The sequence below is a fragment of the Abramis brama genome (assembly GCF_963993115.1).
Source record: "Abramis brama genome assembly, chromosome: 6".
NCBI lineage: Eukaryota > Metazoa > Chordata > Actinopteri > Cypriniformes > Leuciscidae > Abramis > Abramis brama.
This window is the reverse complement of record NC_139968.1, coordinates 25,211,351-25,225,114: the sequence shown is the minus strand read 5'-3', so window position 1 is coordinate 25,225,114 and position 13,764 is coordinate 25,211,351. Positions and strand designations below refer to the sequence as shown.

General features: G+C 35.8%; 1 protein-coding gene across 5 annotated transcripts in view; it reads right to left on the bottom strand.

The window, feature by feature from the left end:
• glsa (glutaminase a) overlaps positions 1 to 13,764 on the bottom strand; it is a 19,824-nt gene extending 6,060 nt beyond the window's left edge. The window contains exons 1-14 of one of the 5 annotated variants that reach the window (XM_084117406.1): positions 13,449 to 13,764; positions 6,275 to 6,365; positions 5,968 to 6,086; positions 5,412 to 5,541; positions 5,239 to 5,318; positions 4,929 to 5,092; positions 4,443 to 4,501; positions 2,603 to 2,635; positions 2,409 to 2,467; positions 1,921 to 1,987; positions 1,781 to 1,831; positions 1,424 to 1,600; positions 1,181 to 1,312; positions 994 to 1,086 (exon numbers count right to left, since the gene is read on the bottom strand). In XM_084117406.1, coding sequence (XP_083973532.1) covers positions 994 to 1,086; positions 1,181 to 1,312; positions 1,424 to 1,600; positions 1,781 to 1,831; positions 1,921 to 1,987; positions 2,409 to 2,467; positions 2,603 to 2,635; positions 4,443 to 4,501; positions 4,929 to 5,092; positions 5,239 to 5,318; positions 5,412 to 5,541; positions 5,968 to 6,086; positions 6,275 to 6,365; positions 13,449 to 13,606 — 1,413 coding nt within the window. In that variant the 5' untranslated portion in view covers positions 13,607 to 13,764. Of the gene's footprint in view, positions 1 to 993; positions 1,087 to 1,180; positions 1,313 to 1,423; positions 1,601 to 1,780; positions 1,832 to 1,920; positions 1,988 to 2,408; positions 2,468 to 2,602; positions 2,636 to 4,442; positions 4,502 to 4,928; positions 5,093 to 5,238; positions 5,319 to 5,411; positions 5,542 to 5,967; positions 6,087 to 6,274; positions 6,372 to 12,402; positions 12,536 to 13,448 lie in introns of those variants that run through there. The other 4 variants (XM_084117408.1, XM_084117405.1, XM_084117407.1 and 1 more) reach the window with 4 other exon arrangements.

Here is a 13,764-nt window from a genome sequence, read left to right as displayed (position 1 = left end):
AGCTTAAAGGGATACACTTTTTTTGGAAATAGGCTCATTTTACAACTCCCCCAGAGTTAAACAGTTGAGTTTTACAGTTTTCGAATCCATTCAGCCGAACTCCGGGTCTGGCGGTACCACTTTTAGCATAGCTTAGCATAGATCATTGAATCGGACAGGACCATTAGCATCTCTCTCAAAAAAATGACCAAAGAGTTTAGATATTTTTCCTATTTAAAATTTGACTCTTCTGTAGTTACATCGTGTACTAAGACCGACGGAAAATGTAAAGTTGCGATTTTCTAGGCTGATATGGCTAGGAACTATACTCTCATTCCTGCGTAATAATCAAGAAACTTTGCTGCCGTACCATGAGTGCAGCAGACGTAATGATATGACGCAGCGCCTGAAAATAGGTCTAATAGGTTAGACAAACTTAGTCCCGGTCACGTTGGAAGTTACTGAGCTGGGGACTATTTTCAGGCGCTGCGTCATATCATTACGCCTGCTGCACTCATGGTACGGCAGCAAAGTTTCTTGATTATTACGCAGGAATGAGAGTATAGTTCCTAGCCATATCAGCCTAGAAAATCGCAACTTTACATTTTCCGTCGGTCTTAGTACACGATGTAACTACAGAAGAGTCAAATTTTAAATAGGAAAAATATCGAAACTCTTTGGTCATTTTTTGAGAGAGATGCTAATGGTCTAGTCCGATTCAATGATCTATGCTAAGCTATGCTAAAAGTGGTACCGCCAGACCCGGAGTTCGGCTGAATGGATTCGAAAACGGTAAAACTCAACTGTTTAACTCTGGGGGAGTTGTAAAATGAGCCTATTTCCAAAAAAAGTGCAGTATCCCTTTAATACAATCTAATAAGCTCTTTCTCATTGTCGGTATGAATTTAATCCAATATTTGTTTTGTACGACAATATTCAACAAATAATGCCAGGTTATTGCCCACCCCTAGTTGCATGTTGTATTGTGGTTGAAAGGTTGAATCTGTCACTCACCCGTTGTTCTCCGCCCTCTCTGCGTGGATCCAGTTTCTTAGCAAAGTGGCGTAAATTATCATAATTGTGGAAATTGAAGAGCTGGACCAGATCCTACAAAAGGAAAGAACGAAAGATTTAAATGCAGCGAAAGAGCAAGAAATCGATCAATTCTTCTCAGTTAGCTGAGCTGATGTAGAATTAGTACCGTGCAAAACTGGATTCCTCGAACACTGTTGCCCAATTTGTCAAGAGGAGGAGACCAACACATAATGCCCATCACATTGGGCACCACCAGCAGGATGCCTCCAGCAACGCCTGATTTAGCCGGGAGACCAACCTACAACACAACACACAACTTCAATCTGACATAGATTGTGAATGCGTTTGTTTTTCATTGAAACTACAACCGTTAGACATTTCCCCAAGTGCGTGTACGTGCGAAACTCACATGGAAAGCGAACTGTCCGGAGAAGTCGTACATGCCGCAAGAGTGCATGAGACTCAGAGTATCTCGTACGGCCTCGGGGTTCAGCACACGCTCGCCCGTGATTGGACAGAAGCCGCCATTCGCCAGGGTAGCTGCCATCACACTGGCACTTTCGCAGGTTACCTCAATGGAGCACAGCTAAATAAACAAAACAAAAATAATCATAGGTTTTCTGATATTTAAATCTCAAAGGGGTCCTATTATGCTTTTTTACATTTTCAAATTTCTTTAGTGTGGAGACTCCAAAGGGAGGTTTTCTCTATATCGGCAATTCGTTTCTGAACTGTGAGTGAAAATGGTTGTTTAACTTATACTAACCTGGAAGTAAAGGTCCAGGATGGAAATCATGTCTGTACCCTCCGGGAAACACTGCAAGTATGGAAAACAAAAATAAAAAATGAATGTTTTTAGAGATTTTTTAATGGTCTCTAAATACTGTAAAATGTTTAAACACGTACCTTCTTCTCCTTCAAGTAGTAACCAATGGCAAAATTTCTGTCACCTGACAATCGCTCTGACTGAAACCTGCCAAGAAAAAGAAAGAATGTGTAGGAATTGTGTTTTAAGTAGGAAAGTCCAAAGAAAAGGTAGTATAGTAGTAAGTTTATACTAAAATAATAACTTTCTTTACATTTGATATCAATGTTGTGTTAAAAAGTGTTTGTGTCACTACTGTATGTCAATAATTGATTGCAGTGTGATATTAACATTTGATTAGTTCTGAATTTTAAATTTCTGAATGTTAAATTGAATTTATACTGCCGTTTAGATATTTAAACATCTATTCTTCTATTGTTTGCAGTTTGATTCACTTGTTTATTTTATTACTTACTGTCTTCTTGATAATTTAACAATGTTTATTTAACTGAGAAAGTACTTTTAGTAGTATCAACATTTGTGTTGAGCATAGTGAAATTTCATTGTTATTAGTATCTGGAACACTTACGTAGCATTGCTGAAACCAACATACTCATTTCCGGCCAACTTCTTCATAAAGTTCATCACCTACAAAAAAATGCATTAAACACCGAAGCTCTCATCATGATTAACAATAATTTTATATATATATATATATATATATATATATATATATATATATATATATAAAAAATATAAAATATATAATTGTATTATACTTACATAATCAAACTTCTCAGCATTGCCTCCACCTTGCTGAAAATTAAAAATAAACTGATGAATGTGTTGTATAATTAAAATAATTTGTATAGTTACAAACATTTGAAAGCATAGGCATTCAATTAAAGGAAACATTATTAAACTACCACATTATTTAGACATACACATTGTAGACACAGATATTCTATAAATTAGATTGACAATTGTAGTAAATTCATTTTTCTACAGCATTTCAAATGAAGGATGGAAAAAATGAGGATTCTGGCTCACTAGATTTGAGTAACATCACTCAAAGAAATGAAGGAAAACTGATTATTATTATTGTTGTGGAATCACAAATGTAAGTTGTTATAGGGGGGTTGGAAAAATCAGACAAAACTAAAAGATTAAAAGAACAATTTCATCTCTAAATTAAGTAATTTGTGTTGTATATAAGTTTGTTTTAGTAGAGTTCTAAACAAACTGTAGTGAGACATTGTACGTCTCATGCAATGCATTGATTTGAGGCTCTAAAATAAGTAAACTAGTTTTTTCCACATTGAAGAAATGTTTATTTACAAAGAAAAAGTACTGTATTAAACACTTGAATTTGTAAGTTGGGAAGTAACAAAAAAAAAAAAAATTAAAAAAAATAAAGCTTGATTCCTTTTCCCACAGTAATTAAACAGAATCACATATGATTTTCAGTCAAAGCAATGAATTTGTCAGACTTGTGCTAATGTAGCTTAGCATTAGCTTAGTTTGAAATTTGTTCAATGAGGAAAAACAAATAAATGAAAGGGAAATTACCAACGTCATTGACCTGTTGGAGGGTCAATATTTCCCACAGTTCCTAATGCTGTAAAATACGCAACAACAATAAAACCACAAAAAAGCCTTCACACAGACATCACACATTACCACCCCGACAGGCCTGAGAAAGATGTGCATCATGCAGTGTATTTACCTTAAACGCCACAAATCTTCATCACAAATTTGTAAATTACAAAAAAAGTTATGTTGTTATAAATATCTGCTTAAACATTTTTGTTTGTAGCATTGTTTATCATTGTTTTAACATATATACATACAGTTGTAATCAAAATTATTCTAACATGCAGTCAAACGTGACACTTAAACCTAGCCAGTTCAGATATTTCATGTGTTCTAGCTCAAGCACACCTGGTGCAACTATTGAAGCCCTTGATTAGTTGCATCAGGTGTGCTTGAGACAACACCTGTTTTGCAGATTTGTGCTGTTGTGAGGCACTCTATTCAGGGGGTTGAATAATTTTGAGACCGCAGAAGTCAATAAAAGTGGCATTTTCAGTTGAATTTGGGGAAACCACCTGAAGCATTTGTTTTAAGCTATTTCAATTACTTTTGTTTAATTTGTTCATTGCAAACAGCTGAAAGTCTGTAAATTTTGCCAATAAACCTGATTTGCAATGGGGTTGAATAATTTTGATTACAACTAGTGTTTGAAACACTTTTTTTGGCTATTTAAATTCCTGACTATTATTCTCTTGCATCTGTTTGCTCTTTTCCCCCTATCTTTCCCCATCCCACTTCCGTTTCCCTCTCTTCAATATAATCCTTTCAGCATGATTATTCATAACCTTAATCTGATGAGAGAGGGAAAGTAATCAGATTAAATCCATTCGTTCCTCTGATTCGTTCTCACGTCAAACATCCACAAACGCATCAAGCTAAATATTTGACAAGGCTATCAATTTTAAAAAAAGAAAAGAAAAGGGAATTCTGTTCAATTTAACACATTGTGCAGGAACTACAGCTAATGGCACTTTTGGGCCCCCATTTTTATCAAAACAGAAGAAGGATGTGGAGAAAGAATGAGATTTACCTTGAGAAGGGAAGTGCAAACTATTGCGCCAGCGTTTACCATGGGATTGTGAGGTTTATCTGGAAAAATAGATGAATTAATCAATAAATAAAGTCTATATATATATATATATATATATATATATACATATATATATATATATATATATATATATATATATATATATATATATAATAATTCTCTATTATTCTTAGTTCTATAATTTCTATTTTTAGTTTTATAAGTATATAATTGTTTTATTTTTAATGATTTATAAATTTAATACATTACAACAAATAATAAAGTATGAACAAATACTTTAAATATTAATAATACTATTATTATTATTTTTACAGTAATGAGAATTTTTTGCTCTATGGTAATGACAATTATAGGGAACAATGTGCTTAATTGTCTTGAAAATAATGCGATAACACACAAAAAAGGCCATTCATTTAGTTCTATCTATTTCTTCATGCAAAATAAGTTTATCATAGAAATCCTTACCATCTTCGTCAAGGAAGAGCTTGTTGAAACGAAGGCCGCTGGGTTCCTTCCCTATAAAGCGGTGCACGTATTCAGTGCCGTGATCGTGAACCGCAATCGCGTATTTTAACGGTTTCACACACGACTGCAGACAAAATGGAACTTTCGTGTCACCCGCAGTGTATCTGTAACATACAAAAAGTCCGGTTTGGAATAACGACAGGCCGTAAATGTTTGATCAATCAAAATGTTTATCTACACTAGAAAATATGAACAAAAATCCAACAAAATCAAAACAATGTAGCTATTGTACTAAAGACAGAAAGCTCACCGTTGGCCATCTACAGTGCAGAGGGAAACGGCCCAGAGATTAGGACTGAATTTCGCTAGCTGAGGAATGTAATCTGCCACCTACACAAAAAAGTGGCAAAACAGAATGTAAACATATTTGTAAAAAAATAGCATCAGAAATTCACACTGTGTTCGATTATCTTCTAAGCGTACCTGGCCACCTGACATTGATTTAGCACTCTCATAAATTTGATCGATGTGAGAGGTGAACGACTGAAAGTCGGGAATGACAAACTTTTTTCGGAAAGCCTGTGTTAGCAACACAATGTTGCTTTGCACACACCTGTAGGAAGAAAAAAATGTCGTGATTTATCTTTATCATTAGTACGTTGAAACTACTTCATAATTTCTATTTCTAATTATAATATTCTAGCATTCCCATGCAATATAAAAGGCCTAAACTTGTAATATAAAGAGTTGTATGATGTTATGTTCAAATCTTAGGTTTTTCTTTTTAGCTATACTGAATAATTCATATACTGCAGGACTATCAAAGGACCTTTAAAAAATGTCCTTGGAAAATTGCTGACCTATGAAAACTGAAATCTGAATCTAACAGTGACAGTAGCAACAGGACTTCAACAGACTGAAGAAATACTCAGAATTCATGCGAGAACTGGTATAAACACACTAAAACACTACAATATATTCTTATTTTCTCAACTAAAACTGTTAGTTTTAACAAAATTTGAGGGTTTCATATAATTACTTTTTGAAGAGATGTCGATCCAGAGCACCATCTGTAGTGGTCTTGAGGGTGACCTTTAACATCTCCATACACTCCCTAAGACGAGGGTCTCCAGTACGCAGACCTGTGGCCTTCAGCGCCTGAAAAACCACAACATTCACCCTAAATTTACAACAAATCTTGAGTTTCATTTAACCTGCAGTTTCATTGCAGAACATAATCAAAGGATTCGTCATTCTAGACACAACTATTTGGAAACCAAGATATGTGCTAAAAGAGATATGGTAGCAATTGCTGTGCTCTGCTCGGCCAGCAGGTGTGTTTTTACCGTGGTAAATTTGTGAGCTGGAATTTTCTCCTGGCCCTCTGCAATGGTGTAAAACAGCAGATCTTCCAGGCTGGGCAAAATGCCTGCCTTCCTTCTCCTGTGACGTGAACAGACACACAAAGAATCCAGTAAGAAGACAGACAACAAAAATATTAATAGACAAAATATATTCAACAAAAAGGGTTTATCAGCAGCAGGAGTGGTCGTACTGAGATTTCATGTTTTTAGTTTCAGAATTACTCTCAAAATGACAGGAAGTAGGTATTTTGAATAAAATAAAACCGATTTCAAATACACAAATCTTTGTAATTTGTAAAAAGCGCCAGGCCCAAAATAAACTTGCTAACAAGTCTCATTCTCAGAGTCTGCCACTAGGGGCACCGTAGCAGGTTTTAGCATAAACATATGCTTCTAATATGGTATTTTTTTAAACTGTCAAGGCAGATCAAAAGTTTTAGGAGAATCTTGCTACGCAAGTTATTTAGAACTAGTTACATTTATTAATTGTTAGCTGTAACACATATATACATGTATTTGCGTAAAGCATTTCTTTATGAAGGACTTTTTTTTTTTTACCACTGACTGACATTTTGAGGTCGTCTGAAAAAGGTTAGTCTGTTAGAAAAGGTAGTTGTGTAACATAATATGGGTTTGCAGAGGTTTACTATGTTAAGCAGGAGCTTAGTAAAGCACTTGGGAATAAAACTTCAAAGGACCTCCTACAGTAGATTCAGAAGTTTCAACAATGGATTGTATTCTGGGAAAGCTACCGGATCCCATATAAGGCCTTGAAAAAGAAGCACTTTGGTTTATAAACCGACTACAAACCATCCCGAAATGAACTTAAGACACACTAACTTCAGTAAGTTGGTGGAAAAAATATTGTTGTTAAACCCAGTTGAAAAATTGTTTGTAGGTTGAAACAAGTGACCAATAGCAGCTCAAGGCCTTTGTGATGTCATTTCGGGATGATACATGTGGTTCTAGAACACTGAACGGGAATGGGAAAAGCATAACATTTTGCAGGAGTGAGAAACAATTGGAAGAGAAAAATAAATGACATCAAATAAAATGAACTTTAAAATGATACTTACACAAAGAAATGCAAAGTTCGCAGACCAACCAAAAGAGAGAGAAATAAAACAGAAATGAAGGACACATTCAGACATATAAAACACTGACTTAATAAATAAATAAATATACACCCACAAAAATATATATAATGTATAAAAAAATAATGTATACATAAAATATACAAAACATTTTCCATAATGTTTACTCAAAGTATAATATAAAAAAATATTATCCAATGTTGAGGCTGTCAATAGATTTTTAAAACTGACACAGAACACAAAACAGACAAATATATTGGTTGATTAATCGGCCTTGTCAATATTGGCCTTTAGTACAGCCTATAGTCAAAACAATATCAGATGCAATTACAGTGTGCCAAACACAACCCGTGCTCTGATGTGGGCCGTCTGACCTGGAACGCCATTAAACTAGGACACGTAACCTGACGAGAGCAGCCGCCCCTCCCGTCCCGTACACTGATGCTGAGTTAAGCCTTCACTTCCTAGCAAGTTCTCAGTTCTGATCCTCGCTAATGCACAGGCACCGCGCCAAACGGACTCTCTGGCGTCGCTATTTTTACACACAAACACACCGGAAATAATCCACTTGATGACACAGCTCAATAAAAACATTGTTTGTTTGTTTTTATGATGGTTGTTTAACATGTAACAGTTATACGAGATAAGAAAAGTTGGTAACAAAACAGGATTAGCATGATTAGCATCCAAATTGGATTACTTCTGAAATGTGTAAAATCTTTTCCAGTAAATTTTAAACTTTTATACTTATATAAATCACTATTTTTCAAAACATAACTTTTGACTTCTTGTAAAAGTTTTTAAAAGACTTTCCAGTAAACTAAAACACTTAAAAAATAAAGCTAAAGCTATCGTTTTCGTCACCGTCTTGAAGCAGTAGGGATGCATGATATATCGGCAACCATATCGGTATCGGCCGATACATATTAAATAGAAAATTTGGCCGATATATTAAAGCCAATAAATAATGGATTATATAATGGGCACTTCAGATGTGTACTGTTTGCCATGATGGTTTTGAATTGCTTGAAATATGATTGGAAACACTTCAAAAAGGAATAAACAGTTAAGTGCATATGTGCAGCGCAAATCTGTCATATAGGCTACATACAATTATTACATTATAATTGTGTGTTTGGGACATGGCTTTTAATGGTGAGACTTTTGTTTTTGTGATCAGGCTCTCAAAAATTATATAAAAATTTAAATTTAGATTTATCGGCCAATATATCTGTTATTGGGTTTCAAATATAAATAATTATTGGTATCGGCTAAAATTTTCATATCATTGAATTTTGGTGATACCATAGTATTGTGTATACCACATGTGTGTTTGTGTGGAAGCAAAATGTAAAAAAAGAGATTAAAAAGACAAAGATAATGTGTGTGTGTGTGTGTGTGTGCGTGTGAGAGAGAGGGAAGGTTTTGCTGTCCTTGTGGGGATGAAATTTCTGAAAATGACTCATGAAGAATCGCAAACTCTGCCAAAACATTTCTGTGAGGACGGCTGTGTGTGTGTGAACACCTGGAAGTGGGATGATTCTGTAACAATATCTTCATTATCTTCTTACACCTCAACGAGAATCAGTCAAACAACCAGCAAAACAGCTGACACTCCCACAGAATCGCATGCTTAGAGATTCACTGCAACATATTTTGGCCTGCAGTGAATAAACACCAGAAAATGAACCAGCTGCCACTAACTGAAAAGTACCATAGCATTACCATGATTTTCTAATGTAATATTCCACTACATAAAAAAGAACAGAAAAAGCTTTCAACATGACATGTCTGAAATTGCTATTTCCATTCACTGTTCGCAGGCTTTATATCATTTGCTTGAAGATGCTTGGGCATAACCTGGCATGATTTCAATGCAGCAATGGCATGCAGAGATGCCATATCAATGCCAGTGTGACACACACACACACACACACACACACACACACACACACACACACACACACACACACACACACACACACACACACACACACTCAGCTGGTGCCTTCATGTCAGATTCATCTCAGAGACTAGCAAGTCTGCTGTGAGGTGAATCATTTGATACTCCTGTTAGTGTTCGCACTGCAGGATTTGCGTTAAATCAACAAAAAAAAAGAAAAAACTAAAAGTAAAATGAGCAATTATTTTAGTATTAACAATCTTTGTTGACTATGAAAATGATATATGCACAATATATTGGTCACTAGGGTAAGCGTACCTATTAAGCCCACCAAAATCAAAGTCTAGGTTTTTTTCATAGATATTGACATCATTTGTTAAAATGCAAGATTAATCTCTCATTTGAAAATGTATTAATTAGTTGATGTACATTTTAGAATATAAAATTAAGATATTTAATGAATAACATCAAAAGTCTGGCATGGGCTTAATTGGTACTTTGGCACCATTTAAGCCCGCATGTGTTCCAAACAAGCCCACCTCATCATTGATTTATACAATATAAAAATGTATTGATTTTAAACAAGTAAAACATCAATATATTTGTTCAGACAGGGAAGCATTAAAAAAATCCTTTTACTAATGTTTGATTAGATCCCTGGGTGGGATGGGTAGGTTTTAGTGGCTGGGTGTCCAGGCCGGTGGTTTGGAGCCTTAAGTCGGCTAGACTCTGGAGTATCTCTGGAGCCAAGCCAAGTTGGGGATCCATACTCTTGGCTTTCGGGGGTCTTCTAGTGGGCCCCCTCCCATGCCCAGAGTATGGAGTCTTAAGTCGCCTTGGTTCCTAAGTTATGCCCAGTCAAATTTCCACATGAAGTGACCATATCTCATGAAGTAAACCGAGTTGGGGCTCCATAATCCCGGCATGGGGGGCCTGCTAGGGGACCCCCCTAACCCCGGAGTCCAGAGCCCCAACTCAGCTTGGTTCCCAAATATGTCAGGGTAGTAACAAATCACTGGATTGGTTAAAATAATGAGCCGCATAAAAGTTGAAAGTGGGCTTAAAGGGTACATGGGCTTAATAGGAACACTTACCTATATCTAACATAGGCATATTTTAAAATTATCGGTCGGAAACTGATATTAAGGCCAATTCACATCTAGAATGTTAACCATAACAGTAATTATATAAGCGTCCACAACGACTGACTGAGAACATTCTGTTTATTATAAGCACGCTGCAGTTTTCACATTTCATATGCTGCACTTCTGCCACTTTAAGCTCTTTAAAGTCAGGTGGATTCTGATTGGCTGTCAAAGTTTTTATCATTCATCCACTGGAAAAATCATTCTGAAAGTGATTGTGTTGATATCACCGTGTTGTTATCAGTACAGTTGTGGTGTGGACCTCCATATTCTCATAAAATTAGAAAGATTATTAAAAATGTATAGTTACAGTAATTGTTTTAGTTTTCTTCCTTGATGTAGACGAGCCTTTAGAAGCCAATATTTGTTTTTACTTTTTATATAAGCTAGGCTGCAAAAGTACTAGACAGCTACACATGTTTCATTTCTACTACAAAAAGTGCGGTCGCATTTCTTTGAAATTTTGCTGGCAAAAAGGCATAACTCCTAATCTCACATTCTCCTTTAGAAATTACTTGATTTTGATGCACCTTTTATTTAAAATTTATGATTAAAAATATATATAAAAAAACTGGTGCTTGCCAGCTTGAAACTCACCAGTAAAATACTAAGCTATTCTGATTGTTTGCCAGGGTGTTGCTATTTGGTTTGTAGTGTTTTGGGGATTAAATGTAAAGATGGATTTTTTTTGTGTGCCCAGTTTACCGTGAAAAAGCAAAGTAATAACACTAATTATCTGTAATGCGAATATATCAGTATAACCACCCTCTTTGTTTGGAGTAAAAATGAAGAGGCCACATGCCTTGTTGTTGTGGACTCCCTCAGGACAGAGCACATGTGCCTCAGAAACCTGACACCACAAATTACAGTGCAGAGAAGAGCGAAGCCCTGATAACATGCCGAAGAGCATTATATGATGCTTATGAACACAATGAAAGCAAAACAGTGATATTGAGGGACATTAAAAGGGTATTGGGTTCACCAATGAACTATTGGTGTGTTCAGTTGAACCAATCAGGGGTGCGTTTCCCGAAAGCATCGTTAAAGCCAACTATGGTCGCAAGTTCCCTCGTTACCAATAGAGTTCAATGGACTTTGCGATGAACTTGCGACCATAGTTGGCCAACGATGCTTTGACACATGACACATTCAGACAAATGCTGTCTTCAACTCAGCATTTGTCTGAATGTGAGGTTACCATAGACAACCAGCTTATGCCATCCTCTATTGCTAAACTACTACATGAAAAATGACTGGATGTGTTCCAAATCTTGGTGTGCTGACTACATAGGCAGCATTTGAGTCATGTATGTATATCCAATCACAGAATGCATTGCAATCCATTCAACATGGTGCACGATATATATATATATATATATATATATATATATATATAAAATGCTAATATTTCATTTCATTACTGGAAGCTATTAAAAAAACAAATAGTTCAACCTAATTAAAAATTGTGCATTGCTAACAACAAACTCTACTCAAATCAATTGTGAATTGTATATCCTGTGTGCCATTTACTTATTTGAGTATTATGCTGTTAGCTTAGCAACATGCTATCAACAAACTCTACCCAAAACAATTGCGAGTCATATCTCCTGTCTGCTATTTTCTTATTCGAGTATTATGCTGTTAGCTTAGCAACATGCTAACAACAAACTGTCCTCAAATCAATTACGAGTCATGTCTCCTGTGTGCTATTAACTTATTTCAGTATTATACTGTTAGCTTAGCAAAATGCTAACAACTCTGAAAACTATTTTTGTGTATTTCCTGTGTGCTACTTGACAAATTGTTGCTGCCCATGTAGAGCTTTCAAAATTAATCACTAACTGTCTTAAGTTAGTATGCAGCAACGTATGTAGGTAACAGACAGGGCAGCTCACAACATTTTGGAACATACATTGCATACTGGCAGAAACTTCAATAATGACAACTTTTACTCAGACAGAAACTTACAGATGTTACAATGAGACCTGACCTTCACAACTCCTTGACAGACAGATGGAGAGAAAGGTCAATCTGTCTCTCCAAGGACAAACACTCACTCATAACGAAAGAAAGAATGAAAGCAGTGCATACTAAGATTTAAGCATAAGCTACTCGGACACATCCAGTGCATACTGAAATGTCTAGATTTAGATAAATGTTTTTTGAGAAAACCCCGGATTCGACACTTCCGAGCTTTGAATGTCAGCGTTAAGGGAAGAGGAAGTGACTGATCTGGCCTTACAGGAACTAACATTTAACTATTTAATGATAACAAAATAAGTCTGAAAAATTCCTGGAAGTAAACAGAGATTTTACTCAAAATTTTTTAATTTTTCAAAGCTGTCAGGGGGTTTTAGAGTTGGACAAGGATCCTCGTGACAACAAAATATCAGTGATTAATCAGTCTACCATTAATTTGACTTACATTAAAATAATAAAGACAATCAGATTGCACATATAATCGAATTTCTAACCTAGAATAGTCAGTACAGGTTTATCAATTAGGCCTACTTAATTTTTAACATTTAGGGCCCAAAATCTTAAATCACAATGAAAGAATCTAGAACCTTCTATACAACCGAATCATCCTGATTTGTCCCAAAAAAAAAAAAAAAATCGTTTTGGGGGAAAAAAATGCTTAAAATGTATCAAAACCCTCCCTTAAAGCCCAATCTTTATGATTATTCACAGAGAATTTACACCCCATCATTTATACAAACTCTTTCTCTCTGTGCACGCTGACCAACACATCTTGTCCACCTAAAAAATCTAGAAGATCTAAAGCTCTGAATATATTAGAAAAATCTTTCACATCCACCATCGTGATCAAGATCTGGGATTCATTTGTCGGGATGCTGGACCCCCATAAGAATGAATGAATGGATGGACGGACAGGTTAAATCCATTCATTTTAAAAGTGAAACCAAAGCTATATCTATTTAATGACCCTGTTCTATTAACCCCCCCATGGCTGATTGAGGTTTTGAGCTGGTTTGTTTTTCAGCACTACTCACTTCTCGTTCCTTTCATCTGTCTGCGTGCACAGGGACCGTCTATATGAAGATGCGCATCCTCCGGCGGTTGCTGTATGATCCGAATTATTTTTCCAAATGAGCCTTAGATTGGGTTTGCAAAACTCCTTTAACGCCCACGAGAACCTAAACGGTAACATTTCAAACTCGACAGGCCAAACAGAGTAATTTCCGATAATAGGACTAGTAATATTACAGTATTGTTATGAGAATATTCGTTATTTTAGATAGTCGTGCCGGTTTCTTCCCTCGTCTCCCCTGCTCGGTGTGTTTTCACGCGAGTGACGACGACAGAATC